Below are 25,886 nucleotides of genomic sequence, written 5' to 3'. Positions count from 1 at the left end.
AAGACGACTGCGAGCAAATAAGACTGCAGTCCAACACATCACAGGTCATAGATTGGGAAAGCTTCTCTGCAACTCGCGATGCCAGAGAAATTTGCTGATGAACTTGCCACGAAAATCGCTAGAGGCTGGAAATTCGAGTCCTTCAAGCCCGAAAACGTCCGTTTGTTCTTAGATGGTGTTCATGATGGGTATCGTCGAAAAAGACCTCGTCCTGATGATCAAGCTTTGAATACGAATGAGGACTGGGAGATGGTCGACGATCCGGATAATCCTGACTGGGAAACGGTTGATGGCCTCGATGATAATAACACTGACTGCGAAATGTACGATATTATGAACACTGAACCTACCCCTGAAGAACGACCTTCCAATACAAGGGGACCATTCAGCCAAGATGTATCAATCGTGCAAGAGGCACCGTTTAATCAACAGCGACAAGAGGGATTATTACATCGCAACAGACCACTCGATCAACAGCAACCATTCACTCGAGAGGAAGTATTCGATCAGGACGAATCAATTGATCAAGAGGGATTATTGGACCAACCACAAGCATTGGATCAAGAAATGAAAGACGTATTCGCCATACGCCGAGAGCGGATAGCAAAAATTATGGGATATTGACTCCTGTGCGTTGCCTTACTTTGAACTGTGGTATTTTTTTTTTTTTTTTTTTTTTTATTTCAATACCAAATTGACAAAGGAGGACATTCTACACGCTACCCAGCGCGGTTGCTGGCGTTATTTGCACTTGTTTGCTCAACTATTACACTCGTGTATGAAGTTATTGATGGTAACCGGATATGCTAGTTATCTCCCTTCAAGTCTTGTTTTCAAATGAAACTGAAAAAAAAAGAATTTCCCTATGGCATTGGCAGCTAAAGTCCATCATCATGTCGGAATAGTAAAAATCCCTTTAAAAGACAAAAGTGAAACTGGCCGAGTATCATAGGGCAGCCATGAGCATTTTATTTCTTAGTCATGCCGAACGAGTTCAGGCCAGACAGCAAGTTATCCATCCATATCTGATCTCTAATTCGAGGTTTTCCTTATACGGAGTGCTCGCTGCCGGCGCCCATGTTCAATGATATACCGCGCCAACCCTTCATTATCACACAGCTCCCCACTAACCGTAGCCCATTTAGAATTTGGTGAAACCCTTGACGGCCTTGCCGGTACGGGGGAGAACACGGAGGACGTTAAATCGAACCTGCAAGTCAAGCACAATTGTTAGATATCACTGCGCGAAACTTCCCATCATGTTTAATTCCCCAACAGGGGAATCAGCCACATAAAACTCCACGGTCTAAAGGGGGATCTTCCACGTACAGTCTTGCTCAAAGGTCTGCACTGTCCAACGGTAACCTGGTCACCTTCTTCAACACGGAAAGCGGGAGAAACGTGAGCGGCAAGGTTCTTGTGTCGCTTCTCATAACGGTTGTATTTGGGGATGTAGTGAAGGTATTCTCGGCGGATAATGAGGGTACGGTGCATCTTGGTCGAGACGACGGTGCCGGTCAAGATACGGCCACGGATGGAGACAAGACCGGTAAATGGGCACTTCTTATCTGTTACAGCGCAGATATATGTTAGACGACTTCCATATCAAAACCCGAATTGCGGAACACATCAACAACGCTCAATCTGACGCGTAAAAAGAAACGGAGCATAGCATTTCCATATCCCTGTGCGGGGGAGGAGCCTTGCTATACGTCGCAGATTCGCAGAGTGCCGGGACGGTTCTCAATGGGAGCTTCAACGCATGATGAAAAAAAGGCCCGTCCATACCGATGTAGCTTCCCTCAATCGCGGTCTTTGGGGTCTTGAATCCTAAACCGACATCCTTATACCATCTTCGGCCACCCTTTCCGACCTTCTTGCTCTTGGACTTGACCTTCGAGTTGAGGAAGATATGGGGCTGCTTCTGGAAAGCGCGCTCCGACTGCACGGTCAACTCTGTCGCCATAATCGCGGTATATCGGCTTCCAACACTGACTCGGGAGGGTTTCTCGAGCTGGCGGGCGGGGAGTTGTTGTTGGTTGAGTCGATCGGTTCGTCGTCGATTTTTCTTCCAGATTGTGTGTGGTCGAACAAACCGCCGAATTCAATGTGGGAGCCGGCAAACGGCGCTAGTCCTGTTTGGAACTAGTGGGTCTCGGCTAGGGCTTTTTGGTTTGTTTACAGCGCTAGTCCGGAAACGGACGCCAGTGACGCGACCTCCGTCTCTCGAGCAATCAGACGACAAGCCTCGCTGGAGATCGTTGAACGGTCGATTGATTGATGACTTTTGGGCTAGGATTGGAGTCTCACGCGCTTTGGATTTTAGTTGGCTACAGATACCCCATTGTTGTTTGTCTTTCCGGAGTCAGTGCTTTGGTTTCTGCGACGCGCAGGCAATGGCCTCCAGAGGTGATGCTCGCCCTCGATCACGGCGGTCTATCGCGCCGATACCCCAAACAAGCCTCCGGAACGGTGGTGATAAGGAGAATTTTGCACTAGATGCAGCTGCAACCAAGAGGACGAGCCTACAGACAAAACCCGGAAGGGATAAAAAGCTTCGAAGTAAGAGTCTCGGGCCAGGAGGGCTCGATGCGCTGAAAAACGGGAGCGGGAACCGGCGCAAGGTACTGACGTCTTTGGAAATCAGGCCGTCTGCTTACTGACCGCTGTTATGTTCCAGTCTGTCATGCCGTTTCCTTTAAAATCGATTCTTAAACCTGCAATCCCGGTATCCCCGCTCCAATCCATTCCGACATTCGAAGAAACGCGAAGAAAAACACCCGCGCGCAGCCCCCAACGACCGAGTAATTATACAGGCAAGAATCTTCTTATTGACTTTTCTACTCCACCCTCTGCCCCCGTCGTTGGGACTGAAAACCTGCCAAACCCTTATGATACATTCAACCCTACCCCGGCCCGTAACGGGGGACAATCGCGATCTGAGCAAGAACGACAAATAGCGGAAAGAGAGCGAGACGCGAGGGAGAAGCATGAGCGCGCGAAACAGCTGGCACTCGAGCAGCGCGCCGCTCGAAGGAAATCTATGGGTATGTGACGAAATCTTGATTTATTTGGGCACATATAACAAAATTATTAACACCTGCAAAGCAAATCGGCGAGTTTCTTTTGCTCCAGAGGCTACACTACATACGTGGAATGTTGTTGAGCTATTGGAAGATTCAACAGCTTCCTCCACTTCTAATTCCACCCGACGAGCTTCTTCATTGACATCAGCACCTCAGACTCACCCATCAGATCCTCCTTATACTCCTGATGAAGAAAACAATGACCTCGAACAATTCTCTCCGGCGGACCAGCGGCACCTACACCAACGGAGTCGGAGGCGCAGTTCCGGGATTTCTCCAGATGAGTTAGATAATATCGACGACGCATTTTCTTCAAGTCCATTTAGTGGTGACTTAGATGGTGACGATACTGGTATAGCCTCTTTAGCTCCCGACAATGATGATGACATTTCGGACTCAGACGTCGATAATGAAAGCACTGCAATGAGTCTTGACAATGCGACCGGCCGTTCAGTGGTATCAACGCGTTCCGATGGTTCCAACACTGACTCAAGCACTCGGCTTGATCAATCGTTGCGGCTAGCGGCGCGGATTGCTGGGACAAACGGCATTGATTATGATGAAAATGAAGATTTATCTGTAGCATATGCCAACCATGAAATCGCTGGCGCCTTTAAACCATGGATTAAGAGAGGGGCTGATCGCTCGGAGCTTGATGCTGAGGACTTGAGCTCGCGACTTGACCAAGAGAATATGAACCCCTTTCGTCAGTCAACGGGATATCCGCAATCTCAACCTGGCGAGGACGACGTCGAGGATGGTATGGATTTGACGAAACCGGTTGGAGGAATCCTTTTACAGAAGGAAAATAAGGATTCTGAGTATGGCTCTAAAATCGGCCGACGGTTATCTACCGCAATATCACATACGGATGAACAGACCATGGAGTTTACGAATGTGATCGGCGGCATTCATAAGGACCTCTCGCCTTCAAAGGGCTTTTCTGGAGATAGTGATATCGCAGAAGACGAGGAGATGACCATGGAATTTACATCGGTTGTTGGGGGCGTGCTTAAAAAGAATATTCCCCAGCAGGGGATCTCAATCACGAACGGGGAGCAGACATATGGAACTCATGAACCGGAGAGCGACCCTCTTTACCCAGATCTAACGGAAGTGGATATGGATATGACTGGGGCTGTGGGAGGCATACTCCCTCCTATCGAAGAGCAGACAGAGCCTCTCGAGGACGAAACTTTTGGAATGGAAATGACCAACGCAATTGGCAAAATTTTACCGTCTCTTCGGCCCACCGCAAGCGCTAGACGCAATGATGATTTAGAACCAGAACCTGTTAGCTCGCCGTTTCAAGAAAACATTATGCCATCTCCGCCGAAACCTACAACACCATTGCGTGTTACATCTGTGCCGTTCTATGATGGAAGCCCTAGCTTGTCGAACATGCGGCTCAACCCAGGGAAATCAAGAAGTTCAGGAGCTCACTTCTCTACAACCCCGACAAAATCAGTTTCTGGCCAAATAACACCAGTCAAAAGGGCTCCGTCGGTTCGGAAGTCCCCCCACTCCCTGAAATCGGTAACGCCTACCACTCCTACAACCACTCCACCATCGCGAAAGGCCCATTTGTCTCCAAAAAAGATATCCAAACCGGAATCCCATCAACCCACGTTGACGCCGGGGTCTATTTTTCATCACAACAAGGAAAAGGGACAATCCACCCCCACGATCGTCTTCCAGGCCCGTAGACGATCGCCCTCGGGATTAGGCATTGACAAAGAAGGCCTTGGATCGCCTATTGTGGCTGCTATCTTGGACAGGAGACGATCAATCGGAGAAGATGCACAAGAGTTTACCCCGAAAGCACAGATAACACGAGGTGTTCGGTTCAACGAGCCGAGCGAGCTCAAAAGGGGCGGCAGTAAAGAAGAGCTACAAAAGTGCGACCAGCATGGCACTCTAGGAACGGGTAGCCCATCTACCGGGTGTGACGCTGGACAGAACATCCGGGATCTGATATCTAGCCTGACTCCAAAGAAGAACAAACTCAAAAGCCGCAAAAGTTTACACGTTGGAAGTGCCAAAGGCGTACTAGGAAAACGGCCCGTTGAACTTGACATGGAAGAGGACGAAGAGGACACACCAAAGCGACTTAGGGCTAGAGAATCTAGCCCTGTCAAAAAAATCAAACTTCCAGCTCCTCCTTCCAAAGCGGAAACCGTAGGAAGAATATCTCGGTTTTCCCCCAATAAGACAAGAGAGTCGCCCTTCCGGACCGTTGTAGCTACCCGTGAGCCATCACAGTTTAAAGGAACTGAACTCGAAGCTTCGGCGAATGCCCAACGCCATGGTATTACTCCTGAAGCTGAGATCGTCGCCGATGGAGATTCGAATCCTGCTGTGGTGGAGGCTAAACCTCTACAGTTATCGGAGTTTCTCGAGATGACAAATATTCATTTCATGGAGCTCACTACAACAAAGCGGCGGCACACCTTAGCTCCTGATACCGACAAAAAGCATATCGTAGATGACAATGATGAGGGGTCAAAAGACATCAACCTTGAGGATTGTGTTGCTGCCGGTTTTTGCACCATTCCCATGCTGGAGCTATATCAACACGTGAGTGTTTTGCCTGTAAGAAGTGAAGTGTTATGTTTTTTCTAACCGTGTCTTCCTAGTCTTGTCGCGAGCTTAAATCATATATCTCTGAAGGTCGACGAATAATTCGTTCGATCGAAGCTGAAACTTATGCTGAAAACCCTCCCCTCTTCCAAGAATATGTTACCGCGCCGCCTGATATCCGTCTGTTAATGGATAATCAGTTCCGCAACGTCAAAGCTCACGCCAGGCTTTTAAGTAAATCTATGTGGTATGAATGGCGCATGAAGCTTCTTGAGGGTTTAAAACAAGGCTTAAATCGTCACGTTGAGGAGATGAATCAAGACGCCGAAGTGCTATCGAAGAAAGAGATATTGTTGGATAACATTGTGCCTGAGCTGATTGAGAAACAGGCGAGGCTACAAATTGACGCACATAATCTTCAGAAAGCAGTAGAGGAGATGGAAAACTGCGATCAAGAACAACTGAAGCAGGCCAGAGAGAAACTAAAGACCATGGAACTCGAAATAACTCAACGGAAAAGGGATTTGCATGAAGCACAATCAAATTTAGAGAAGAGTTCTGATATCATCGAGAAGGGGACAAAGCAACGGATGCAATTACTGAAGGAAATTCAAGAAGCAGACCACATTCTAGAAGAACGCCGGGGGTGGAGTGTAAAGGAAGTTTATAATCTGAAAGGTGAGCAATCCAAATTGTTTGGGTATAGGATTGAAGCACTAATCCGTAACAGCTGCTGCCCAAGACCTGGAGAGAAGCTCTGGCTGGACGATTATATCCGTAAATCCAACCCCTGATTCGAAAGACGGCGCAACGCTCTCTATGCGATATGGCGACGAGCTTAAACTTGACTTCCACCCAGAAGCATTTCACTTCCAATCAACTTCTAACTCAGCCAAGGGTCGACAGTCGAAAAATATGCCTGTCATGCTTTGTTACTCACCACAATCCAGCCGAGCAGCCACCGCGGGCGATGTTGGTCTAACCGCTGAGATGGCACTGATGCTTCATGCTCTCCGTATGCGTATATCCCATCTTACCCAATCATCCATGTCTCCCAAAGCATTTCTCTCTGGTATCTCCCGAACATGGAGTACGGCCTCTTCCATGCGAAACGAGATCTGCATGCTTGGATACTGTGGCGTTACTAAATCCAAGACCGTTGAAGCCAACCCTGGGGAGCCGGCATTGCTCAAAGTTCGATGTATCCTTCTCGGCTACAGAACAGAAACGAAACGCCACAAGAAATCTCCATTGGCACCCATAGTTCCGGTTGGGGGCAAATGCAAAGCCAGGATCGATGTTGACTTTACTATCAAGCCCCGCCCCGTGCTCGCGAAAAGCGAAATTGAAGGGCACGAGGTGGAGGTTGACGTGGACGTTGATGTGTCTGCGGGTAAAATTTACGGTTTCTCAAAGAGTGATGACGAGTTAGACATGTCTGAGGAGCGAATTGGTGAGTTTCTTACACAGTTGGTTCAGCGGCAGGATGGGAAAGGGAAAGCATTTGGAAAAGGTCTATGGAGGGATGCTGTAAAGGAATTGGAAAGGAAGGTGTTTTGTTAAACTGGCGTTTTTAAACCCATTTTTGAACTTCATTTTCCAGGCGGCCACATTGTTTGAGGGGGGATTTGATAGGTGGCGTAAATGATCTAGCTTTGATAGGGCGAATCCTTCGTACTTGTCAGTCTTTCAGGCGATATAGCTCTCAAGCCAGTCTGGAAACACAAGAATATTTTTGCAGCTTGCTCTGCAGAGTACTTTGATGTTCTTATCCTCTATCGCCAATTGGACGGAACAGTGAGGGTAAAGATATTATTATATGGATCTATCTTACAAGTGCTGAAGAAATGAGCGACATCAATCAAAACACACAAGAAAAGCACCCTTTCAAACACCAAATCAAACACTGACAACAGCTAACAATCAAGAGAAAAAGAGAATTAAGTAGGACCAGCCAAAGGTAGTTGCTGGTCAAGGAAGACATGATCGCCTTCTCTTTACCTTGTCACAAGCTATGAGCAACCCCGAAAACCCGAAAGGTACTCCGCAAAAGCAACAGATCTCCCCCAACACCTATGATAATAGCATTTTCCTTCCATATTCGGGCGCCATCCTCTTCTCAATTGAAAAAAAAGAAAAATCAGAAATCAAAGCTGCATATAATATCAAGATACAAGGGGAATAAGAATAGGTTGTGGTGAGTTGTGTATCACCGTTTGCTTGAAAGAGGGTCCGCCCAAATTTATGTGCAACGAAGGGCCACAATACTCGTGTCCTTGTAGAATTATGAAGAATCTTGAAACGCTAAACTCCTGTCGACTATGGATGCGTGTTGAAGGTATGAATATTATCGCGACAAGCGGTGGGAAACGACTTGGAAAACCGCAAAAGTTCCTGCGGGCAGTTAGTTCAATCTGAAGATGATCACTCGGCCAGTCTTTCTTCTGTCCGGCTATCAATCTCGCCGCTTGCAACCACTTCATCGCCATCGTATTCTTCTTCGGCGTGGGATTGAGAGTATCCGGAGTGTTCCTGGGCTTGAACCCAAGAGTCTCTATCGCCTCGCATCGGCAGGTCCTGACCCGCTAGATCCACACCATCTCGACTCCTACCCATGTTGCTACGACGCCTCTGGGAGAGTGTACGTGATCGGGCCGATAGCTTGGAGTTGACAGCGGCATTGGATGAGACCCAATTAGTTAGTGCTTCTTCACAGTCTTGGATAATCGCTTTGCTCGCTTCATAACCATCATAAGCAGGCCGTGTCTCGCCAGGCGTCACGGGAGTGTCGTCGATCAATTCGAGAAGGTGTTTTCCATAACCAGCAATGATAGCTAGCTTTTCACAATGTTCCCGAAGAGAATCGAATTGATAACTGAAGGCGGATTTGACTTTCTCGCGAGTGATATTTGAGAGCTGTGCCTCTGCGACAAGAGATTCCGCTTCTGCTCTGACCAATTCTTGCTCCAAAACTACCAGCCGGGGTGAGTTAGGGTCTTTGTACTTTAATTGAGCAATCTGGTCCGTGATTTTTTGCTTCCCTATGTGAAGACTCTAGTCAGTGCCCTACATCAGAAAGCGATTGGTAGTCAGGAGCTCCATACTGTCTCTGCTTGGTTGCACTGATGCCTCAATATTGCGAATACTTTTGATCGTAACACGGTATTGGTCATATCGGTCAACCAATTGATCTTCCAGCTCGCCAACTTCGTATATTAAAACTCCGAGTTTATCAGTGACGTCCGATACGTCCTCATCACAACCTTCGCCCCAAATCGAGAGTTGTTGCTTGACCCTGGTTAGTATCCAAGTGCCATGATAAGAGGACTGCCAAAACATACAGCCACTTCCATCCGCTCCCTCCCGACCAGCTCCATGCTTCTCATTACATTCTTTTCCATTTTAACAAGCTGTGAGAGCTTTTTCGCTAGGTCAGGGCCGAACGCTCCGGCGGCTGATTTTCGGAAGGCATGACCTAGGAGATTCGAAACAAGTTAGCATAAGTATGGCTAGATGCAACAGACAATGAGACCAGAGTGACCCAGCGTTATCCGCTAAGAAATCTTTGGTAGATTCAGGGTAGTATTGTGAAAGAACGGCAGGCGGCACCGATTCGAGCTTTGCGCCTAACGCATGAGACGACCAAGCCGACGTCGACGCCGCTGAAGGGATCAGAAATATATCAAAACTCACCTAAGCTGCCGCCTCCAAAGATCCTACTCGTTTTGGTGGTCGAAAGCGGAGGGGGTGGGTTTTCAACCTGTGAAGCCGTAGGCGCCCGGGAATGGCGCATGGAATACGTACGATGCATGGTGAAAATACAATTGCCGAGCTAAATCTGAGAGAAGAAGTTGAAACGATATCCTTGAAACGAAGCGAGATACGGCTACTAGCCGTGACTGGGCGGTGTCCTGCTGCTGTGTCGAGTCGTCGTCGACAGAAGTGACAAGTAGTCAAGGCGGGGAACGCGAGCCAAGCTGATGAGCTCCTTAGGGAGATAGATTGCGAGTTAGCTGCAAGCTTTCAGCGAGAGAACAAGATAGATCACTTTGCTAAATAGTCAGTCCGTGGGTTGGAAGGGTGAGAGCGGGAGACACGAAGGGGGGATGAAGAGGGAGATTGCAGCAAGCTTTGGCGGTGATGTCAGTCACGATCGCGCGGCTGTCACTGCCAAAGCCCGATATCAACGAGAGCTCGGCGGAAAGACCTGTTCTCTACATCCATCAGCTGTCACTTGCATACACTCTAGACAAAGCCAAAATGCCTAGGGGTTAAAGCACCAGCTGGCTATAACGATTGTGCGTCATCGACCTACTCGAAGCTAATTGCAGCTATTTGCAGCAAGCTCTCGTTCATGTAGGTTTACAGGAGCCTGGTTGACGGCGAAACTGGTCATCTAGACTTCAATTGACTTGAATATTTATCTGGTTCACGCAAAATTGAGCTCGATATTCTGTCTATCCAGGCCTAACCAGCCAATAAGCACCAAAGATATATAGCAGATACTTCCACCGAACCAGGCGCTTCTTCTGCAAAATCCTGGTCTACCTTCATTCTAAACGCGCCATGTCATAATTTGGTACATTACCGTTCATCAGTCATCAGCTAGCATTGGTGGCTTTTCGTTTCTTCTTCCGGCTTTTTTCTGTGCCTTGCCCAAGTTCATTATCGTGAACCATTGGTGCCCGACCCTTGTTCTGCCTTTTCCTCGATGGTTCAGGTGCATGGCGTTCTGGATCTTCAATTTCGATCGTAGGAACCGACGTGCTCCCTGCGTCGTCGGCTTTTCGCTTGGCTGCGGTTTCGTCTCTCAGCCGCGTGAATGCTTTCTCCATGCGACTCTGGCCACCTGTCCGGCGCTGTGGAGCAAAAGCACCGGCACCTTGAGAACCTTCGAAAAATTGTGTAATATTGGCTTGGGTGCCTTCCAGCTCCCTGCGATTGACATCCCGGATAACTGGGACGAGTACTTCGTCAGTCCGTTCCGGGGACCATCCAACGGCGGTCATCAGGAAGTGGCGAAGCGCTTCCAAATCAGGGACACCCCATTGGAATGCTGAAGGATCGGAATCGACTTCGGGTTCCAAGTAAGCTGCATCAACCCGCCGATCAGGAAATGCCGGCGGAAGGAATAGTTTTGCAGCATTTTTCTTGAATTTCTTTCGAAACTTCGAATGAACGTCGTCTGGAATCGAAACTCCCATTTGCACTTGCGACCACCAGTCTTTGAAATCTTCAAGGTCTGAAAATTCCGTTAATATTTCCAGCGCGGTGACCGGGCCGATGCCGGGGATGCCTTCAGTGTAATCGCTGCCCAGCAAATGCGCGAAGCTAATGAGCTTTTTGCGATCGAGGGAATACTCTTTCTCCAAGTCGCTAACAAGGTAACATTCCACGAATTTGGCCTGATTGAACATGTTCTTGTATACTCTCGTGCCGCCAAAGAGAAATGTATCGCTATCGTCTGTTACGATGCCATCAACGAGGCCCAAAGATACTAGCTCCGCGCACTGCGCCTCGGCTTCCATTGGAGCGGTGATATAAGGGAGCCCAAACAGTTTCAATAACTGCTGGCATTCAGTAACCATTATGTGTGATACCTCATCGGCGTCTCTTCTGTCCTTTTTCTGCTGGGCGCGTAACTGCTTCAATTCGCGATCAAACGCATCTGCATTTTCGGCTTGGCTTTTGAAGTTTAGCGTAGAAGCGAACCTGGCGTATTCCTCCGTCTCGGCTGCAAGCTGATGAATTAATTCAGCCTCCTCGGGATCGGAAAACTGGACTTCTTCGAATAGTTCTTGTGTTGTATCCTCTGCTAGCTCAAGGGGGATCACCGGATGTGAACTAGGGTTAACTCCGGCTCCAATAACCCGAGATATATCCACGTCTTCAAATTCTGCCGTTGGAGATTTCTCTTTCACAGTTTGCTCCAAAACAGGACTCTCCATGCTTGCATCGTTTTTTATGGCGTCTGATACAACAGCCGCAGATCCCGCACTCTCAAATAATAACCCAATATTTGATTTGGCTGGAGAGCGACTTGGTTCTTTGTGTTGTTTATCGTCAAAAACTTCGGACTCAGAACGTAGAGAACGTTGCACTGTAGGCGGGAAACGTGACTCGATTTCGACGTTGGGGGACTTGGGGGACCCGTCTTCAACTAAATCGATTACCTCCACGGGCTTTGAATTAGCTGAAATATCACTATACTGAGTCGTCTGCTGATATCGGCTTTCACCAGAATATTCCCCGTCGGGTTCCTGTTCGATAAACTCTTGTCGTTGTTTGTTCCCTGAAAACCAAGGCGGTAAAGGCTTGGATTTTATGGGTTCATTATTTTCAGTCCGCTCAAACCCGCCGGCGGCCTCGCCAACCGAATCTATTCGGGCGGTTCCGCTTTTCGTAATTTTCGTAACTTTGAATGGCTTGAACGGAAGCGGCCCGTTGAACTGACGGGCCGACGACTGCACGGTAGAGCTCGGATGGATAGGTTGAGACTTTGCTATGGCGGCGAATAGGTCCACTCCATTGTCTTCTGTCTCTAGTACTTGCTTTGTAGAATCCCGGGCTGAGGCATCGGCAGCGGGGTTCAACAAGTTCGATTGTCCATCTGGAAATGGAAATCTGGCCATGTCCTCTTCGTTATCAGAATCATTTGGTTTTTCCAGTGACAACTGAATAGCTCGACGGAGGTTTTCATCATCGTTATCCTCGAAAAGCGGGTCATAGCCTCCTGTGGAGGGTGCCATCTGGCCCGAAACAAATAATTCATCATTATCAGCAGCTTCAGTATCTATTGGCCTCTCACGAACAAGTCCCGCTGCCTGACGGCGTGAGTCATAAAGGTCTCGTCTTTCCTGCGAGACTTGTAGTACATGTTGGGGAATGGATTGATCGAACACGCCTTGTTCAAAAATTGGGAGGTCGGGAAGTTGGCTAAGTCCCGAAATTGGTACATCCTCAAATTCGATGTCCTCATCCTCCGATTCTTCGTGATTGTCAAGCTGGTTGTCATCCGACTCAAGGTCAATCGGTTTGTTCTGGTGCTCGCCATCGCGGTTCCCAAAAACTCCCAGTGCCCATCCCCCTTCAACATTATTATCTTTGACTAAAACATATTCTTTATTTTTCTCGCCTGCAATGCGGGAGCTTGATCCATAAATCGGGTCATCACCATTCATCCCATTGATGTGCATTAACCTCTGAGTCAAATCATTACGTTCCTTGACGCGTTCGATCTGAAATCTGGAAAATGCCATGCGGTCTTGAAACATTGTATCAAGCTGGTCTTTTGAGTAGCCCATTCGGAGCCTGCTCCTTATTCTTGCCGCATTTAAAATGTTGTAGCGATCGCTAGCAGGCAAACTCAAGAAAAATGGACTGTCAAAATCAATGCTGGAGAAGTCATAAAGATTTATGTTTTCTCCAGAATGAAACTGACGAGCATATTCTTCCAGTTCTTCATGGGACATAATCCTTGGGTCGTTTGGAGCGCCCATCTCCTCGAGAGAAACGTCTAATTCCGGAAGATGATAGGCATCCTTCTTGCGAAATTGACGATTTTGTCGCCTCTCTTTGGGAGTCATAAACACTTCTTCTGCGTACACCAAATTTTCTGGTAAAGGCTGTTGTTCGTCGACCCGAGCGCTTTGCTCTTTTCGTCTCATCTCCTCCTCTTCTGCCAACTTCTGTAGCTGCACAGCCAGCAGCTTACTCGCGGTCTTAGTAGCATCTTCTCTCCTACCTTCTCTCCGCTTTTTTCTCGAAGCTATCGTTTGACGCTTCAATGTCGGGGCACCCCCGTCGAAAACGAAAACAGGCTTGATCCCAAAATAGAGTAGTTTGCATATTCGCCTGAAGAACCCAACAATATGGGCGTTTCTCAAAGCGTTGCCTTCTTTATCGCGCACCGCTTTCAAGAACTGATATATCCATATCGACGCATCGACCGCGAGTCGCTTTTTGTTTAGGGTTTCAAGTTTAATCGGGCGAGCACAAGGCTTCAGCACAGTCCACAGGCCTGTGACACCCATGATTCACAAGCGTACAGACTGCACAGAGAAGCCGCAAAGGAGAGGAGGGCATTGCAAAGCCTAGCCTGGGACTGGCTTCATCTTGGAGAGTTGATGCTTTGGCCTTGAGTCCGGTGGTCGCCACTCATCACGACGTTGAAGTTGCGCGAAACACGAACTCACGTGCTTAATTTATCCCGACTGGGAATAGCGTGTCATATTGCTGACTAAGATGGCCCGGCTGGCTTTCAGCACATCACAGCAGGAAGCCCGATATTGACCAATTTTCTCTTTGGACTCGGTGGCACATCAACGGCACAATTCGATGTCATGCGTATCAGAGGTCCGTCAATGGAATCAACGCCGACTGGAGGCTAAGCAGCAGAGCTAACGACCTGGTAGAACCTGGACGCTTGTCTGCCAATTACGGCAATTCAAGTCTTGAAGATATTGGAGAATGACCTTGTTCTCAGCGGCCATGGCCCGTACATGGTCATAACTAATGATGCTACTGGACAAGTCCTAGATCGTCGTCAGGTCTTTCAAAGAAATAATGTCCATGGCATCCTAATTTTGAGTGACCCTTTGTCACGGCCCGGATGCAAAATCCTTGTTTGGGGAGGGCAATCGCTCCGGCTACTAGAAATCGATCTAGAAAGCGCCAAAGCTGAAGGAAACTTTCCAGTCACCTTTCTCAGCTCGGAGTTTGTTTGTCCGGACTGGATATTGGATGCTAGCTTTTACTGCCCGCCTGTGGACAACGCAGAATTGCCATCAAGGTATACCGGGAGTTTGATCACCGCACACAATGTGGTCCTCGGCGTGGAGCTGAAATTCGATTCAGAACAATCAGGAGTTAACTTCGAATTACATGACATCGCCCCTAAATCAAAGCCAATTCTGTACTCCGCGGATATTACTTGGACTTCACCGAACACTATTTTAGTTGCTGCAGGCACCGTGTTTGGAGAAATCATTGTGTGGACATGTTATTTGGAATCTGTCTCTGGAAACAGTTCTCCATTTTTGAACTACTCAATTTGTGTGCACCACTACTTCACGGGCCACGAAGGCTCGATATTTGGAGTCAATATCTCAGAAGAAATCCAGATCGAGAATGAGTCGTCGAAACGGCGATTTCTCGCAAGCTGCAGCGATGATCGAACGATTCGAATCTGGGATATATCTGCTTGCGGCTCTGCCATATTCCACAACCGCGATGGTCTATCCAAGGATCGATTGCCGCGTTCAACCGGATTTGGAGCTATAGCCGATGACGCTTTCAACCTGGACCAAGACGCATGCGTAGCAAAAACAATGGGCCATGCATCGCGAATATGGGGTGTTTATTTCTTAGATATCTCTTCTTCCCGGGATCACGTAATTTTCAGCCTCTTATCTCGCGGAGAGGATGGAACCTGCCAGCTATGGAACTGTCAGATCCAACAAGGAGCTGCCCAAGGCGACCATCGAATATTCACAGGAAATGCTGCAATTAACCACATATCCACGCATGCATACCACACGGGCAAGAATATTTGGTCGATAGCCATTGGCAAACAACCCAATGCGTTCAACATTTACTCTGGAGGTGCAGATGGCAACCTGGTTTCATTTACACTAGATCGAAACTCAGCTTCCTTGCGTATTTCAGGGGAGTCAACAGGTGATTATTCGCCTGACGAAATGCTGCACAACTTAGGCCTTGGAAACGAGAATACTGCGAACCGCAAAAAGGGTGGAAGGCCTGCATGCTATAGTTTCGTGTCCGATGACAGCTTCATCGCTATTGCACCTTCAAGGAAAAGTTATTCTTGGTCAAATTTCATCTGAAGATGGCCGAAGCGGGAAGGCCGCCATCAAACCCACTGGTATCCTGGAGCGTCATAGGCACTCTTGAAGGCGTGGGCTCCCAATGCCTGTCGTCCGGAGACGCCCGTTCAGGTATAGCAATTATTGGATCACCAGCCGGTGCAATATGGTTATACCACCATGGTACAAAGTCCATTAATAAAATAACCCAAACCGAATCAAAATTATCAGGCATCTTTATCGTCAATCCCGGCAAAACCCGTGTTTCTGGCACTACATGTACGTCCTTTATCACGGTATTTGTGAACAGTGCCAAGGCGATTTTATTCACAGTTCGATCTCATACGGAGACTGAAGTTGTGTCTAAAATAGTGTTGAACCTGCCACCAACTTTCTTGGTGACTGCTGCTTTGTCTTTGAGAACGATTCCCTGGCTCATATTAGGGTCAAGGCACGGAGATATTGCCATATATGGGCTCGACACAACTTCGGACACTGGCCAGATTGATCCTATCTTCCATTCACCTGGAGTCCATGCAAATGATGCTATTACTTCAATTATCAGTTTGCAAGCATCAGACGATGGAAAGCAAAATAAACATACTATCGTCACTACTGGACGGGATGGCTATTACCAACTTCATTTGATCCAAACCCAGAACGGAGACTCCCGACTAGTCACGATCCGGACTTTGCATAAGGCGTGTCCGCCTTTCGGCCCCAATATCGAAGGAGCCGCGTTAGACCCTAAGACAAATGACCTGATTCTGTATGGATTCAAGGGTATTTATTTCATTGTGTGGAACGAGTCAACGCAAACAGAATTAATGGCTGCAGAATGCGGAGGCTGTCATCGGATGTGGGCATATAAATCCGATGGTGAAGGACGTAGAATGCTGATTTGGACGAAAGCCTCCCGCCTCTACTTATTTTCCAGTGTGAATCCATCGCACAGAGTCCTAAGGGCTGGTGGACATGGAAGGGAAATTAAATCCGCACACTGTTCGAATCATTTCGTTAATGATAGTCGAAACCCGCTCCAAATACTCGCTACAGGAGCCGAAGACACAACCATTCGTTTTTTCTTCCCTGAAGTAACGGGTTCGGGTCTATCAGGCCGTGAGCTGATGTGCAAATTGACCCTGAAAAAGCACACAGCGGGTATTCAGCATCTGCAATGGTCTCCTTGTGGCCGATTCCTCTTTAGCAGCTCAGGATGTGAGGAACTGTTTGTCTGGAGAATATCATCGATTCCCGGGTTTGGCATTGGAGCCATGTTTTCGGGGGAATGTCCAAAGAGCAAGCCGGTTTCTGATCTTCGTATTATGCATTTTGATATGCTCAGGCTAGGCAATGCTGATGCCTTTTTGCTTGGGTTGGCATATTCGAATTCAGTTGTTACGGTAAGCTTTGAAGTTCTCTGATCCGCAAGCTTTTCATTTTGTACTGATAGACTTTTAGGTGTTTTACTACGAACCTGGCGCTTCGGGGGGATCCTTTGAGCTCATCGCACGGGGCCAATACTCGACAAATTGCCTCACGCATATCCGCTTCATTATTTCAGGACAGGAATTACACCTCCTCACCAGTTCAACCGACAGGCATCTCGCACTCTGGAATCTCACACATTCTCTTGGCTCGATATTCCACATCCACGAAGCCGCCGTGCAGCGAGATCCAACCCGCGAAATACCCGCCGTTCCATTCGAGCTAGAACACAGTCATCGGCACCCCGTCCACCAGAGCAGCATCAAAGCGATGGAGCTGCTCCAGATCTCAGAGACAGATTTACTCGTAATCTGCGGAGGCGATGATAACTCGCTATCCGTCTCGCGGCTTACGCTGTCGGGTTCAACAGAAGGCACCGCATCGTTTACCTCGACACTGCTGCCGCGCGCGCATGCGTCGGCGATCAATGCAATTGCAGTGATTGGCGGTGTTGGGCGTCGCCGTGAAGGCGGGTTTGATGTTAGTATTGCGTCTTCGGGAAATGACCAGCGGTTGAAAATATGGTTTATTCAAGGCAGTCGGCAAACGCAAACGGCGGATGTGACTGTTACCTTGAGGCAGGATATGTATTCTGCTGTTGCCGATATATCGTCTCTGGAGGTTCTAACCTCTGCCGAAGACGGGAGGGAGAAGCATCACTTGGTGGTGTGCGGGGTGGGAATGGATATGTGGAAAGTAGATTGAACGGTGGATGACTGCGCTTTGAGCTTGATGTCCGGCCTCTCCTGAAGAATGGAATATAAATTCTACAACCGCGATCCAAAAAATGAAAAGAAAATAGTCTCAAAATCTCTATTAACAAGAGTCACGGTAACGCATGCGATTCGCGGGACATTTTGCTCTTCGCCCTAATCTTCGCTCCAAACGCATAGAACAAAAATGGTATCGGAATCAACGCAATAGCAATAAAACCCAACAGGCTCTGTGCCCACGCGATCCCCATCCCATGATACATAAAAGCCGTGAAGAACGGAAACGCTCCTGCAATCATGTTGCGCAAAAAGGTACTCCCACCCACAGCACTCGCAGAAGTGCTGGGAAAAGTATCGATCAGATAGCACAGAGCGGCCTGGAAGATGGTGAAAAACCCAAACCCGGTACAAGCGGCACCAACGATACTAGCAAACCAGAAGATTTTGCGAGGCGATGTCCAGCCCATGATGAAAAGCCCTGCCACGAATAGGAGCGATCCGGCCATCATTGGGGGCAAGCGTGCCTCGGGAACGGGTTGGCGGTTGTTTTGTCTAAATTTTTTGATATAATATATTTCGTTGAATAGACCCGCCACGGCACCCATGAGGATGCCCACAAACACGGCTAAGAATGGAAGGGATCCAACAACTTGATTCCAGCCTCGTTCTTCCTGGAACATGACCCTGTAGGCGGATAGGTTCATATATAATAAGCCGTATACGAAAGCAGCGTATAGAGCGACGGCGATGCATATCGGGGTCAAGAGTAGTTTAAAGGGAATGACAAGATAAGTATTCATTATTTGGCTTGTACTCACTTCATTTTCTTCGTGCCTAGCATGGAGTGCCCAGTTGCCGGATTCATGGCGGAGACGGCGTGCTTTGTACTCTAAGAGTTTTGTGGCACAGGATTCGTCGATGAAGATGATGTCGAGTGCTAGAAAGAAGAACATCATGATACCGGTGATCTATTTCAAGTTATCGCCCATTAGAGATTGATTGTAGATAATCAATCTGCTTACATAGTCTGTCCACCGCCATCCGAGGTAGCTATGAGAGATGGAAGCTGCTACGAATGGCCCGATCGTAGGCCCTGCCATGACAGCTAGCGCAAAGCCCACCGTTGGTGCACCACGGTGTTCAGCCGTCCAAATATCGGTTATGATACCTCCAGTGTTTGATACGGGCGCAGAGGAAAAGAAACCGCAAAAAAACCGGGTTATAAGGGCGGTCTGCACATCCTTCGACACAGCGGTCGCAATGGCGAAGATAGCGGCAACGAAGTACGGGAGGATGATGGCCGGCTTACGGCCATATATGTCCGACAGTGGTGCCCACAAGAACGGCCCGAGGCCGGAGCCAAAAAGAAAGAGGCTCACGCCCAATTCCCCAACTTCTTGAGAAACCTGAAACTCGGCAACGACTTGTTTCGAACCCGGGGAGAATCTACGGGAGGGAGCGTGAGACATCAAGGGCTAGGGTGGATCGGATAAGTCGAGCTCACATTGCGCTTGCCCATGTCGAACCTGCAACCGCCAATTAGATGTGAAACGTTTCGCAGCCGAGGGTGGTGCGTGGCGTACCAAAAGTAGTCAATGCATACAGCAACGTCGTGAGTGCCTTTTTGCGAAAAGCCCAATTGAGAGGGTTATACGGGTCGTTTGAGCCATTGAAACAAACGATCACGTCGGCAGACGTTTTCTCATTTCCCAGAGGATGTGTGAACGGGCCCAGCTGGCCCTGCTTCCGGCATCGAAGGCGGTCGATCACGGAGTGAAACTGCGAGCTAGCTTCAAGGCTTGGTTTGGATGTCAGTTGTCTTCCCAGATCACTCTGTAAACTGGAGTCATCGCGGTCGACGTTGCCCTTTTCCTCGACGGTGAGATTGCGGTTGGTTTCATCGCACGGATTGCGATATGAGGACTGACCCTGAGATGATGTCATGGCTGGGATTTTGAACAGGCGACTTTCAAAACATTTGATAAATCACAAAAGAGCCAGGCCAAACGACATCGATAGAAGAGGATTCGAGGGGGAAGAGACACTGATGTCCACAGCGATAGTTTGCGGGCATTCCTTGCTTCAGTGCCATGTCCGGCTCTATCGACATTGATGCTCGAATCCACTGTCAGCGAAAATGCACGATGCACATGGTTCGTAACTTGCTGGCGCATGCAACTGGGGAGCTCCAGGCACAGGCATTGAGGTAGGCGATATAGCCCACGGCTGGCCACGCGACACTCTGTAGCTTTGGGCATATCCAAGGCAGAGGATAGAGTTGGACCCAAGCCTGTCAAAGCTAATTCACGCCGTAATCTAAAAACACCTGGATCTCTCCTGGAGATCAACATCTGGGTATTGACCAAGGATCCAAATTCAATATCGAGACAATGACCAACAGCAACATCGTCAAGTGTTGATCTGAGCCTGAATTTTGCTCGAAGCGGTGAAACAAGCCGAAATGTTTGGCCTGTTTGGCTGTGCCCCGATGCGGCCTAGCGGCCACCTCAGCCACGCACCAACCAGGCTTGGCGGTACCACGTATTGCGAGCGGCCCCGCGCTAGAGGCCCGCTCCCGCAGCCTGATTGGCGGACGCCGGCCTAGCGTGCGGAAAGCGTGTAATCTGCTTACCTGTTCCTCGCGTTTCTCAGCCCAGTTGGCCCTCCAGCCACGGCCTCAGCCCTCTTTAGCGCGTCATCATCTGCTCCGCTGCACTTATAAAAAGCGACTGTCTCCCGGTGTGCAGTCCTTCATTATCGTTACTTTGTTACTTTGCAGCTACAACATTCGTTCTGTGTCGAAGCAACTCCCTCGCTCATACATTCTATTTAGTACCACAAAGATGGGCAAGGCAGGCAGAATAGCGTGTATCTTCACGCCGTATGCCCTCTCGATCGCTTCGTTAGTTTGTCTTGTCTTGGTCGCTCTCGGTGCAACAAAGCCAAGCGATCCGCTGAACACCATATACTTCTTGAAGGTGAGCAGACAGCAGCAGTCAGCACTGAAGCTTACAGAGAGCTAACGACGATGCGTGTCTAGGCCGATTTGCATGATATCAAAACAGACTCCTTGGGCATCGGCGAGGATTTGTACCCAATCGGAAAGGGGCTGCAGCAAGCACAAGCCTCTGGAAAGCTCCACGACTACTACATCGTGGGCTTATGGAACCACTGCTACAAGGACGGTGAAAATGGCGACTACAAATGCTCTGAGAAGAAAGCAAAGTACTGGTTCGACCCGATCGACGTGTGGGATCTGGGCGACGATGTGCGAGAGTTTATTCCCGACTCCTTGGAAAAAGGGTTGAACACGTATAAAACGGTCGCCAAGTGGCTGTTTATCGCGTACGCCGTCGCCATCGCTGCCAATGTTGTCCAATTGGTTGTCGGCATTTCTGCCATTTTCAGTCGATGGGGTAGCCTGGCAACAACCGTTTTCGCCGGCGTACGTACTTCTTCCGTCACCAATCATCTGTTTTTTGCCTATTTGCTGACCCCTTTTCCAAACGTAGATTTCCATGCTCTTCACAATCCTCGCCTCCATCACAGCGACTGCACTATACGGAATCCTTGCCAGTGCCATCAAGACCGGCCTGAAGCCATTCAACATCGGAGCAAGCCTGGGTTCCCGCATGTTCGCCATCACCTGGCTCGCCACCCTCTTCGCCTTCGCCGGCGGAATCTTTTGGCTTTTCAGCGTCTGCTGCTGCTCCGGACGATCTCCGTATGACCACAGAGACCGCAAGGGACGACGCGGCGTCGTTGCTGAGAAGACTCCCTACACCTATGAACGTGTCACCAGCCCATACGGAGGCCATAACATGGGTAACTCAGCCGTTCCTCTCAACCCTGTCCAGGGAGCTGGCTACGAGCCATATCGACACGATCCTCGCGTCTAGGCCTTTTTTTTGTCATCATGCCATGAAACACGACGTTTTTCTAACACTGGGATCTACGAAGCAAACCAAAAAAAAAATGAAATTTCATACTGGGAAATAACGACTAATGGCCATCAATAAATATGGTTCGTTTCGACAGCAATGTTCTGTATATAAATACCCCCTTTTCGTTTTTGCTTTCTTCTGGCGGCGTGATGGAGTCATGGGGTGTCACTCTCTTGTTTAGCCATTGGGCTTTTCGCGTTTCGGCGTAATATTCTGAGGCTGCTGGTTTCGTGGGTTTCGTGGTCCGCTATATGCATGTTATAGATCTATGGCTACTCTTTGTTTCGGAGCTTCATGCACAGACCCAGATTCGTTCGCCTTATCATTTACATAGTGGAGATACAGAGCTGGTATAAAGCGTCGATCATCGTTTAGTAACGGTAAATAGCATCGCCAAAGGCGGATACATATCTATAAACTATCACAACTAGATCGCTTCCTGATCTTCATCACATCTCCCATCCCATAGTGGTCATCTGCCCTTCCACGTACTCATCACCCGAACTAAACAGCTGTTGAGGCTGAATGACACCATTCTCATCCACCGGCACAGCCTCCGCATTCGCTCCCCGATATCGACCCAGTTCGCCGCGCAGGTTCGTAAACGCCCGTGCAAACTGTTTGAACGGGGTGTTTGGGTCTCGCCACCAGTTCGACGAAGGTGATGCCGAGCGTCCGCTTGCGAGAGGGTCCTGAGCTTGCGATCCTTGGGTGGGGGATTCGGGCCGCCGATAGGGCGGATAGAATGAATCTGTGGTGTAAAAGGCTTCGTCGATGGACCGTGCGTCTTCGGGTTGCGACAGGATGGATGCTTCATGGTCTATGACCTGTAGAGGTTGTTTTCCTTTTGATTCCCGACGACTACTACTCGAGGCTTTCGTGTTTGCGATGTCTTCGACTTCAAGACTGGGTTCATTAACGACGCTATCCAAGGGCTGCTCTTCGGGATTGATACCATCACGGTCGTTGCAATCGGAAAACGTGGTTTCGACCTCAAATGACATCGTAAGTTCATCTTCCATTTCAATCTCTTCAAATCCCAGAGTGCTTCGCTTCTGGGCACCTGAAAGGATCCTGGAGTCATCTGTGTCGCCGAGCTCAACACTAGGAGACTTATGGGTCTCACAGTTATGCCATTCTTCGCTATCGGGAATGGACACTGAATCATGTCGTTGTCGATATGCTGCTTTTTCCTTCCGAACTTTGGTAGTTTGCGTGTCTCTAGGGTTGCCGGCTGCTCCTGGCTTCATTTCAAGAGCGTCTGCACTCTGCTCCGGTTCGGGTTCGGATTCAGATTCTGTTGTGCATAGGTCTATATTGTCAGATTGCTTCTGAATCTCTTCATGCCATGCAAGAATGATATTAAGGCTTTTCACAGTAAGATTCCTCCTTCTAAAAGAAGGAACCGTAGCACGTTTGAAGAAATACTGCTCGTAAGACTCGGGCGTTTCTTTCCTTTCTTCGCATCCCTGGGCATACTTTTGGTATTGGTCCACTTCGCGGCAGACAAAATCATCCCACATGATTGACTTTTCCAGTAGTCCTTTTGAACGCAGAGACTGCAATTTCACACAAGTATCCATAAAGCGGTGAATATCACCGGCGTAAGAGGAGTATGACTGCTTAAAATTGTGGTATATCTTTTCAACCGCGGACGATGGTGAAGGCCTTCCGAAATAAATCTGGCGGAGGCTGGCGTTGGAAATCCGGTCCTTTGGGGCCTTGTCCGTTTTAGGCGTTGTTTGGCCATGTCTGGTTTGTGAGTCTATTATTCTTCGTTTTGGGCTCCGTGATGGCGGGGAAGAGCAGCTGTCCAATTTTCGCTTTTTGCTAATTTCAATCAATTCAGCATGGTTGCGTGTAGGATGGGGAGATGTTAAGGACTTTTTAGCACTAGATTCAGTGTCCACGGGGGGGAAGTTGTCTCGAGGATCAGCCTGTTCCGTTTGCGTGCCAGCATTAGAGATAAAGCCATCTAACTCAAACGCCAGTTGCCTCCTAGCCATATCATCATCACTGTCACTATCGTCAACTAGGGCAGGCGGCGATCGATTAACATTGTCGCTGCCAAATGTTGCTGGGATAATAGTCTCTAAAGTAAGCTTCATTGTACTATTGATATCTTCACTAAATAGATTATCGCCACGGTCCAATAATTGAGCAGCTTGAGTCCGGCGCTGGACAGTGTTGGTGGGGACTTCCGGGGATCGCTTAACTTGAGTAAAAGAGGCTCCTTTGGATGGCTGTAATGCTGGTGGAGCGCTGGATAGTGGCTCTCCTTGGGTACATTCCGTATTTTGAATTTGGTTGTCTTGGGTCGAAGTCTCCAAAACCTCTGGGAAAGAAATTTCAAGCTCCGAAGCCTCAGAACTGTCGAATTCACTAGGTTCAGGTTCAGGACCTGACTGAAATGAGGGCTTTTTAGCACTCTTGAAAATCTGTCTTTTTGTTTCTGAGTTATTTAACTGATCCTCCGCATTGTTGAGTTTATCACCGTCACTTTGTATGCATCTGTAGGAAGATGTGGTCTGGGATATATGAGACATGGCCTTTTGAGGCTGTTTTGGCGGACTACTATCGGGGGGAACGGAAGGCCTGTTTGAAGCTGGGGACGATGGAGGCCACTCCTCCTCATCCAATTGACGGCTTGAAGGGCTTGAGGCTGGTGAGTGGACCAATTCCAATTGAGTCGATGGCTGATCCGACGGTTCTGACGCTTGAGGCGCAGGAGGGCTTCCAGTTTCCTCCGTTCTTGCATTCTTTGATTTGTGGAGCTCCATCTGAGTTTCGTTCCATTTTCGTAGCAGATTAATGGGGACTCTCCCTGGGGTCAAAATCCGACCAGCCGCAGGTGGCACCCAAGCATCGGGACTATCTATAAGTTCCTGCTGGTCTTTTGGAATGACAACATCTCGCCGTCTTATTCGCTTCCAACCTTTCCAAGGGTCAGTATCATCTATGATTGCGCTTTTGCGATGTTCAGTCGTGTGAGGGCCGTCCGAACGCTCGTTGTTGTGATTAGCAGCACCAAATTCTTGCAGGGCGTTCGAACTGGTTGCTGGGATCGGTGACGGAATTGGGGGGTTATCGGAATTTATCTCGACCGAGTTTCCTTCATTTGTTTCCTTGTTGTGCTGGTCTCTTCTTGGAAAGTGAGAGACCTCTCTCAATCTCCTTGCTGTATTGGGCTCATCGTTCGGGAGTGGCCGTATTGCATCTCGATCGCAACTCGCTTCCTTTGTTGACGGCGATCGTACAACGATGAAAGCGTCAGGCGCCTTGGAAATCTCGATCTTTTGTCTCTTCGAGGTTAGCATGTCTAGCAACTCTGTGGAATTTGATCTAGGCCTCATGTTTATCGGCAGTGTTGTAGCTTTCTTGGGCAACTCAGATGCTTTCTTGGGGTCAATCTGGGACAGAAATGCTGTTTGAGAAGCAAAATACAACTCAGGCGAACGTGACGATTCATGGTTTGCAACAGCTATCTGCGCCTGAGGCTGTGCTGTCGGGGTATCTATCTCCCTGCGCTCCTTGCCGTTCCCGGTGGACAGCCATTCTCTGGCTAGAGCGAGTATAACGCGCGACTTGGAGATTTCATGCGGATTACCAAAAGCACCAGCCCCTTCGCAGCCTATAATTTCGAAACCCCGAATATCCAGCGCTACTGAAACCGCATGTGACTGATTCGTTATGAGGATGTCAAAATTAGCGAGTTTCATAACAGCTCCTTTAGTCCCTGCGCGAATATCAGATTTGTTCTCGCGACGATATTTGGCTACGGCGTCATCTGAAAAGTGGCCACGGATGGAGGAGACAGAGTCGGAGAGCACTGCCCGAAGACGAGATTGGTGATCTTCCCACTAATGCGCAAGGTGTTAGTGTTCAATGCCGCAAATATGGTCGTCGGTCATTACCTGGATGATTTGAGCAACCTGCGGGCCGCGCACCCGGACCCTACAACAGGTACCATCGTTCCCTTGATTTGTGAGCTTTGCTCGAATGCGTCGGTTGTTGGGGGGTCCATCCAAGCCAAGGGAGATGGCTTCATGGACGTAAGCATGGACCCAATCCTTCATCAGATCCATTTTGGATATGCATCGTTGTTGACATGTTGGCGAGACGGAGAATGCCGCTGTTGCTTTCATCTGCGAGATCTGTCTGCCATTTCAGTCTTGTCGTCTGTCGCCAACCGAAACCCGCGACGCGTGATCCCGCGTTGCGCTATGCCATGTTGAGACTAGCGTAGGAAGT

The 25,886-nt window shown here is 48.8% G+C and overlaps 9 protein-coding genes across 9 annotated transcripts in view; 4 read left to right on the top strand and 5 right to left on the bottom strand.

The window, feature by feature from the left end:
* UREG_02329 (uncharacterized protein) overlaps positions 1–624 on the top strand; it is a gene marked incomplete at both ends in the record, with an annotated part of 1,664 nt that extends 1,040 nt beyond the window's left edge. The window contains one exon of the mRNA XM_002542767.1: positions 52–624. Coding sequence (XP_002542813.1) covers positions 52–624 — 573 coding nt within the window. The remainder of the gene's footprint in view (positions 1–51) is intronic.
* Positions 625–1,141: 517 nt separating this feature from the next.
* Positions 1,142–1,966, bottom strand: UREG_02328 (40S ribosomal protein S11; the record flags this gene model as incomplete). The annotated part of the gene is made up of 3 exons (XM_002542766.1): positions 1,142–1,210; positions 1,330–1,568; positions 1,789–1,966. The coding sequence occupies 3 exons, from the start codon at positions 1,964–1,966 to the stop codon at positions 1,142–1,144; spliced, it is 486 nt and encodes a 161-aa protein (XP_002542812.1).
* Positions 1,967–2,686: 720 nt separating this feature from the next.
* Positions 2,687–7,229, top strand: UREG_02327 (uncharacterized protein; the record flags this gene model as incomplete). Its single annotated transcript, XM_002542765.1, has 4 exons — positions 2,687–3,047; positions 3,256–5,663; positions 5,723–6,344; positions 6,397–7,229. 4 exons carry the CDS (start codon positions 2,687–2,689, stop codon positions 7,227–7,229), a joined length of 4,224 nt encoding a protein of 1,407 aa, XP_002542811.1.
* Positions 7,230–8,090: 861 nt separating this feature from the next.
* UREG_02326 (sphingolipid long chain base-responsive protein LSP1) lies at positions 8,091–9,477 on the bottom strand (the record flags this gene model as incomplete). Its single annotated transcript, XM_002542764.1, has 5 exons — positions 8,091–8,638; positions 8,771–8,954; positions 9,008–9,141; positions 9,191–9,328; positions 9,360–9,477. The coding sequence occupies 5 exons, from the start codon at positions 9,475–9,477 to the stop codon at positions 8,091–8,093; spliced, it is 1,122 nt and encodes a 373-aa protein (XP_002542810.1).
* Positions 9,478–10,267: 790 nt separating this feature from the next.
* On the bottom strand, positions 10,268–13,699 carry UREG_02325 (uncharacterized protein; the record flags this gene model as incomplete). Its single annotated transcript, XM_002542763.1, has 1 exon — positions 10,268–13,699. The coding sequence occupies one exon, from the start codon at positions 13,697–13,699 to the stop codon at positions 10,268–10,270; it is 3,432 nt and encodes a 1,143-aa protein (XP_002542809.1).
* A 309-nt stretch (positions 13,700–14,008) lies between these two features.
* On the top strand, positions 14,009–17,683 carry UREG_02324 (uncharacterized protein; the record flags this gene model as incomplete). Its single annotated transcript, XM_002542762.1, has 4 exons — positions 14,009–14,021; positions 14,205–15,485; positions 15,569–16,893; positions 16,952–17,683. The coding sequence occupies 4 exons, from the start codon at positions 14,009–14,011 to the stop codon at positions 17,681–17,683; spliced, it is 3,351 nt and encodes a 1,116-aa protein (XP_002542808.1).
* Positions 17,684–17,804: 121 nt separating this feature from the next.
* On the bottom strand, positions 17,805–19,635 carry UREG_02323 (uncharacterized protein; the record flags this gene model as incomplete). Its single annotated transcript, XM_002542761.1, has 4 exons — positions 17,805–18,659; positions 18,714–19,137; positions 19,196–19,217; positions 19,275–19,635. The coding sequence occupies 4 exons, from the start codon at positions 19,633–19,635 to the stop codon at positions 17,805–17,807; spliced, it is 1,662 nt and encodes a 553-aa protein (XP_002542807.1).
* An 899-nt stretch (positions 19,636–20,534) lies between these two features.
* On the top strand, positions 20,535–21,421 carry UREG_02322 (uncharacterized protein; the record flags this gene model as incomplete). The annotated part of the gene is made up of 3 exons (XM_002542760.1): positions 20,535–20,669; positions 20,732–21,140; positions 21,204–21,421. The coding sequence occupies 3 exons, from the start codon at positions 20,535–20,537 to the stop codon at positions 21,419–21,421; spliced, it is 762 nt and encodes a 253-aa protein (XP_002542806.1).
* A 663-nt stretch (positions 21,422–22,084) lies between these two features.
* UREG_02321 (uncharacterized protein) lies at positions 22,085–25,720 on the bottom strand (the record flags this gene model as incomplete). Its single annotated transcript, XM_002542759.1, has 2 exons — positions 22,085–25,495; positions 25,550–25,720. 2 exons carry the CDS (start codon positions 25,718–25,720, stop codon positions 22,085–22,087), a joined length of 3,582 nt encoding a protein of 1,193 aa, XP_002542805.1.
* Between the last annotated feature and the right edge of the window lie 166 nt (positions 25,721–25,886).

The sequence above is a fragment of the Uncinocarpus reesii genome, genomic scaffold, assembly GCF_000003515.1.
Source record: "Uncinocarpus reesii 1704 scaffold_1 genomic scaffold, whole genome shotgun sequence".
Taxonomy (NCBI): Eukaryota; Fungi; Ascomycota; class Eurotiomycetes; order Onygenales; family Onygenaceae; genus Uncinocarpus; species Uncinocarpus reesii.
This window is presented reverse-complemented; position numbering and strand designations above follow the sequence as displayed.